Source organism: Nicotiana tomentosiformis, chromosome 8 (assembly GCF_000390325.3).
Source record: "Nicotiana tomentosiformis chromosome 8, ASM39032v3, whole genome shotgun sequence".
Classification (NCBI taxonomy): Eukaryota; Viridiplantae; Streptophyta; class Magnoliopsida; order Solanales; family Solanaceae; genus Nicotiana; species Nicotiana tomentosiformis.
Genome location: NC_090819.1, coordinates 19,006,343 through 19,012,665, shown reverse-complemented (window position 1 = coordinate 19,012,665; position 6,323 = coordinate 19,006,343). Strand labels below are relative to the sequence as shown.

Below are 6,323 nucleotides of genomic sequence, written 5' to 3'. Positions count from 1 at the left end.
AAAACTAGACTAATAAGGAATTGGGGTGAACTCAAGAAATTTATAGCCCCAATTAAAGGGTTAAACCTAGAGATAGTAATACCCGACTTGAGCTAATATCACATGGCTTGCATGAATACCCATTTGGACTTGAGAAAGCCAAATTGGGAAAAATCACTCAAACTATCGAGAGGTATAGAGTGAGTACTTGGGTGTGATAGTTATATTATGACCCCAAGTTAATCAAGCTTGCCCTAGATTCTTGCTACCCGTTAGATATCCACCTAGTCGGAAGTCACTACCCTAGTCTTTTTAAACACTTGAAAACCAACATCAAAAAGATATTGTACTTAGCTTTAATCATTGCATACAATAGAATAGAATTAGAAGTAGAATCAAAACCAAAATGTGCGGAAGCATAATTAGGAACAAAACACGCATCTAGACTTAGACATAAACCTAATTCCAAATCAATTAACTCCATGTGGATTCGATCCAGGCCTTGTTGGGTAAAACTGCATCGACCATCCTCGCTACTCAATAGTAGTGCAGGCTTGGACCCGATTAATTTTTGGCGCCGTTGCCGGGGAGTTAAACGGTCTTAGCTATATATCTAACTATTTGTGTGTTTTGTTTTTCTTTCCTTCCATTTTTCTAATTTTTGTGTGTCAATTTCTTTTAGGTACCAAATGGCTCTTAACGAGGCCCTCGGACATATTACTCAGGGGGAGGAGGTAGATGAAATGAAGTGGATGAGGTTAATCTTGAACCTCAAGTACAAAGAAGAGGTCGGTCGCCTCATGACAACGTTCCAAACCCTCTCCCACCTCCTCCAAGGGCAGTACACCGGGTGTTGCCCAATGAAGGCTATGCAAGTGCAATTGTCCTGCCCCGGATTCGGGTGGGCCATTTTCAAATAACCAATGTCATGCTTACTCTATTGGAACAAATGGGTTTCTTCACCGGAGCTCCACATCAGAGCGCATATAAGCATCTCAAAGGTTTTGTGGACATATGCTGGGGGAGCAAGCAGACGAATGTATCTGAGGACGCTTTGAGGTTAAGACTTTTCCCTTTCTCACTTAGAGGGAAGGCTTTGGATTGGCTTGAGAGGCTACCCAACCATTCCATCACCACTTGGGATGAGTTGGCCGAGAAGTTCTTTTCTCCGGGACATATGGCAACATTGAGAGATGAAATCCTTGCTTTTAAACAAGAGCCAAATGAACTGTTACATAAGATTTGGGAACGGTACCGGACAATGGTCAAAGAATGTCCCAACAATGATATGACCGAAGCAATGATCCAGCAAACCTTTTATAGGGGTATCAACACAACTAACCAGTGTGCGGTGAATCAGCTCGCAGGGAGTAACTTCATGAACACGCCATATTCAAAAACATGTGAAATATTAGATGAGATGGCAGACACCTCTTCAGCTTGGCAAAGTCGGGCTAACATTCCTCAGGGTGACCCTAATGTTATCCACCTTCATAAGGAACTTCATGATCACGGACAAGCCATAGCAGAGTTGACAACTACTATGAATCAGTTAGCCAAGGCACAACTTCAGCAGGTTTAGGGGCCAAAGCAAGTAAATGCCATGGAAGGAGTGAATGTAATGGTTAACAAGAGGAGACAAAGAGGTCAACAAGTTCAACACAATCAGGATCAATTTGAGCAAAGTGGTAGTGGGTACAACCAAGATGACTCTTATGACGATCAATGTCAAGAGGTTCAATATGTGAACAATTACCAAGGTCAACAGAGCAATGCTCCAAATCAACAACAGTGGAGATCATAGGGAAACAATCAAAATTAGGGTAACCAAGGCCAAGGGAATTGGAATAGTGGCAACAACAACAATCCGAACAATTGGGGGAACAACAATCAAAATTGGGGGAATCAAGAAAATAACCAAGGCAATTGGGGTGGCAACAATAATAGTAATTGGGGAGGCAATGAAAACTAAGGGGGTTGGAACAACAATAATCAAGGGAACCGGGGGTCAGGCTTTCAAAGGCCCCCGATGTATCAACAACCCAACAACCCGCCTCCATATCCGTCACAAGGGCAAAGTTCTTCCAACAATGAGATGGGACAGATAGAAAGTATGTTCAAGCAAATGATGGAAAGAAACGCCGACTTCGATGCCCAAATAGCCTCCCACAACACTTCTATCCGCAACTTGGAAGTCCAAATGGGTCAAATTTCTTAAGCCTTGAATACTCACCCTAAGGGGGCACTACCAAGTGATACGGTAGTAAACCCGAAAGGTGAAAATAATACGGTCCATGCTATAGCGGTGACTAAAAGAAGTGGTAGAGGGGGAGTTGCTAGTACATCCAATCCAAGAAAGATCGTGAATGATGATGTTTTTGTGCAAGAAGAAGATAAGCCAAGAAATGACGAGAATGTAAATGATGAAGTGAGGATAGACATTGATGAAAACGTGGAGGAGACACAAGATGATGCGAACCCATTTAGGGAACACATGATAGACCTACTGGATCCGGTAGTGCCCAAAGCCAAGGCTCCTTTGCCAACGCCTCCTCCACCATATCCTCAAAGGCTCGCAAAGCAAAACAACGAGAACCAATTCAAGAAATTCATTAATATGATGAAAAGTTTGTCCATAAGTATGCCTTTGGTTAAAGCTCTAGAACAAATGTTGGGATATGCCAAGTTCATGAAGGAATTGGTAACAAAGAATAGGTCAATGAACTGTGAGACGATCAAAATGACACATCAAGTGAGTGCCATTGTGCATTCCATGGCTCCAAAGCTAGAAGATCCCGGTGCCTTTACAATTCCATGCACTATTAGTAGTGCCGATTTTGCCAAAGCCTTGTGTGATTTGGGAGCAAGCATTAATTTGATGTCATATTCTGTGTTCAATACATTGGGGATTGGGCAACCAAGACCTACTTACATGAGGTTGCAAATGGCAAACTGAACAATGAAGAGGCCATTGGGGATAATTGATGATGTGCTAGTTCGGGTTGATAAATTCATACTTCCCGCAGATTTTGTGATACTCGACTGTGAGGTTGACTATGAGGTGCCAATAATATTGGGGAGACCTTTCCTAGCTACAGGGAAAGCCTTAGTTGATGTGGAAGCTGGGAAGCTCACCTTTCGGGTGGGCGATAAAAAAGTTGTGTTTCACGTGTGCAAGTCAATGAGGCAGCCTAATAGCAACGAAGTATGTTCATTTGTGGATCTTGTGACTGAGGTGATTGTTGATGACACAAGTGCTATGATTAATGTGGAAGACCCTTTGGAAGCTGTGTTGTTGAATCATGATGAGGATGAGAAGGAAAGCTTGGTAGAATACAAATGCTTTGCAAGGACTGGGATCCTACACATATGGACCCTGAAAACTTTTCTTGGACCTTGAGAACCAGAAAACTCCACCAATAAAGCCCTCAATCGAGGAGCCACCCATATTGGAGTTGAAGCCCTTGCCTTCACACCTCAGTTATGAGTTCTTAGGCCCTTGTTCCATATTACCTGTTATTCTCTCTTCGTGCTTAACTAACGTGCAGGTAGATTCCACCCTTGCGGTGCTTCAAAGAAGGAAGAAAGCAATAGATTAGACATTGGCGGATATTCGGGGTATAAGCCCCACCTTTTGCATGCACAAAATCATATTTGAGGAAGATGCCAAACCCTTCGTGGAACATCAAAAGAGGTTAAACGAGGCCATGCAAGAGGTAGTCAAGAAAGAGATCATCAATTGGCTAGATGCAGGGGTTGTGTACCCCATTTCTGATAGTTTATGGACTTCGCCGGTACAATGTGTCCCAAAGAAGGGGGCCATGATTGTGATCACAAATGATAGAAATAAATTGATCCCCACAAGAATTGTCACTGGTTGGAGGGTATGCATGGATTATAGGAAGCTGAACAAAGTGACCCGGAAAGACCATTTTCCATTGCCATTTCTTGACCAAATATTAGATAGACTTGCCGGACGTGCTTATTATTGCTTTTTGGATGGGTATTCCGGATATAACCAGATTCTCATTGCACCTGAAGACCAAGAGAAAACCACATTCATTTGTCCGTATGGCACATTTGCATTCTCAAGGATGTCATTTGATTTGTATAATGCACCGGCTACTTTTCAGTAGGGTATGATGGCAATATTTACGGATATGGTGGAGGACCTCCTCGAGGTGTTCATGGATGATTTCAGTGTTGTGGGGGATTCCTTTGAAGAATGCATGGATAATCTTGATAAAGTGTTGGCCCGATGTGAAGAGAACAACTTAGTGCTTAATTGGGAGAAGTGCCACTTTATGATCGGGGAGGGCATTGTCCTTGGCCATAAGATCTCCAAGAACGGTATTGAAGTGGACAAAGCAAAAATTGAAGTGATATCAAAACTCCCTCCTCCGACTTCCGTCGAGGGAGTGAGGAGCTTTCTTGGTCACGCGGGGTTTTACCGTAGGTTCATCAAGGATTTCTCAAAAATGGTGAACCCCTTGTGCAAGTTGTTGGAAAAAGATGCCAAGTTTGTATTCAATGATGATTGCATGAAAGCTTTTGATCTACTCAAGTATAGGTTGACTACCATTCCCATCATTACCGCACCTAATTGGAGCTTACCATTTGAGCTCATGTGTGATGCTAGCGACGTTGCGGTAGGAGCGGTATTTGAGGCAAAGAATCAACAAGATATTTCATCCGGTCTATTATGCAAGCAAAATAATGAACGACTCCCAAGTCAACTATACGGTGACCGAGAAAGAGCTATTAGCCATTGTCTTCGCCATGGTAAAGTTTCGCCTGTACCTCATGGGTACCAAAGTAATTGTGCACACCGATCACGCTGCACTTCATTATTTGATGAGTAAAAAGGACTTTAAGGCTAGGTTGATGAGATGGGTTCTTCTTCTACAAGAGTTTGACCTTGAAATCATAGACCGAAAAGGGAGTGAGAATCAAGTGGCGGACCACTTGTCTCGCTTGGAAGAGGAGGAGAGGCCCCATGATGGCCTCGAGATTAATGATTCATTTTCAAATGAACAACTCCTCTCCGTGTCTTTGACTGGGATACCTTGATTCACCGATGTGGCTAACTTTCTTGTGACCGGCATTATCCTGAATGAGCTCTCTTCTAACCAAAGAAAGAAGCTCAAACGGGACTGCTTGGATTATTATTGGTACATGCCATATCTTTTCAAAATTTGTAATGATGGTGTTATCCGGAAATGTGTTCCGGAAGAAGAGCAATTGAGTATTCTTGAAGCTTGCCATTCCTCGCCCTATGGTGGTCACCATGGTGGGGCGAGAACTGCTACAAAGGTCCTAAGCTGTGGATTCTATTGTCCTACCTTGTACAAAGATGCTAGCGAGCTCGTTAGGCATTGTGATGAGTGCCAAAGAGCCGGTGGAATTTCCAAGAAGAATGAAATGCCTCTCCCCACCATCCTTGAGATTGATATTTTCAACGTGTGGGACATCGACTTTATGGGACCATTTGTGAGTTCATGTGGGAACACTTATATTCTTGTTGGTGTGGATTATGTTTCCAAATAGGTTGAAGTTGTGGCTTTGCCCAATAATGAGGCACGGAGTGTGGTGGCTATCTTAAAGAAAAATATCTTCACAAGGTTCGGCACCCCAAGGGCTATCATTAGTGATGGGGGTTCTCATTTTTGCAACAAAGCCTTTGACACTTTACTTTCCAAGTATGGTTCCAATCATAAGGTGTCAACCCCCTATCATCCCCATGCAAGTGGACAGGTTGAAGTCTCCAACAGGGAGATCAAGAGCATTCTATCCAAGACTGTCAATGCAAACCGGACTGATTGGTCAAGGAAACTTGACGATGCTCTATGGGCTTATAGAACAACTTACAAGACTCCAATTAGTATGCCTCCGTACCGGTTGGTATTTGGGAAAGCATGTCATCTTCCGGTTGAATTAGAGCACAAGGCCATGTGGGCGCTGAAGAAATTGAACCTTGAATGGGATATAGCTGTCAATCTCCGGGTAGAGCAACTAAATGAACTTGATGAGTTCCGGTTCCATACTTATTCCAGCTCGTCCTTATATAAGGACAAGATGAAGTACTTACATGATAAGTATATGCGGAACAAAGAATTCAAGGAAGGTGACTTGGTTCTTCTATTCAACTCTCGGTTACCGATGTTTTCGGGAAAGCTCACGTCGAAGTGGAGTAGTCCTTTCGAAGTGGTACATGTTACTCCTTTCGGTGCTCTAGATTTGAAAAACATAATGGTGAGATCTTTAGAGTCAATGAGCACCGAGTGAAGCACTACCTTGGCAAGATTGATGATAGTCACGTTGTGGCATTGATCCATTTCAAATGA

General features: G+C 43.0%; 1 protein-coding gene across 1 annotated transcript; it reads left to right on the top strand.

Annotated features, from left to right (window-relative positions):
- Positions 1 to 4,139: 4,139 nt before the first annotated feature.
- Positions 4,140 to 6,323, top strand: LOC138897141 (uncharacterized). The gene is made up of 4 exons (XM_070183099.1): positions 4,140 to 4,435; positions 4,550 to 4,794; positions 5,657 to 6,014; positions 6,215 to 6,323. Exons 1-4 carry the CDS (start codon positions 4,140 to 4,142, stop codon positions 6,321 to 6,323), a joined length of 1,008 nt encoding a protein of 335 aa, XP_070039200.1.

What these genes read in the sequence shown, in the direction of transcription:
- LOC138897141 (XM_070183099.1), top strand. Translation starts at nt 4,140, where the DNA reads ATGGTGGAGGACCTCCTCGAGGTGTTCATGGATGATTTCAGTGTTGTG. An exon ending in CACGCGGGGTTTTACCGTAG is followed by an intron (nt 4,436 to 4,549) that starts GTTCATCAAGGA and finishes ACTCAAGTATAG; the next exon opens with GTTGACTACCATTCCCATCA. An exon ending in TGTACCTCATGGGTACCAAA is followed by an intron (nt 4,795 to 5,656) that starts GTAATTGTGCAC and finishes TTTGCAACAAAG; the next exon opens with CCTTTGACACTTTACTTTCC.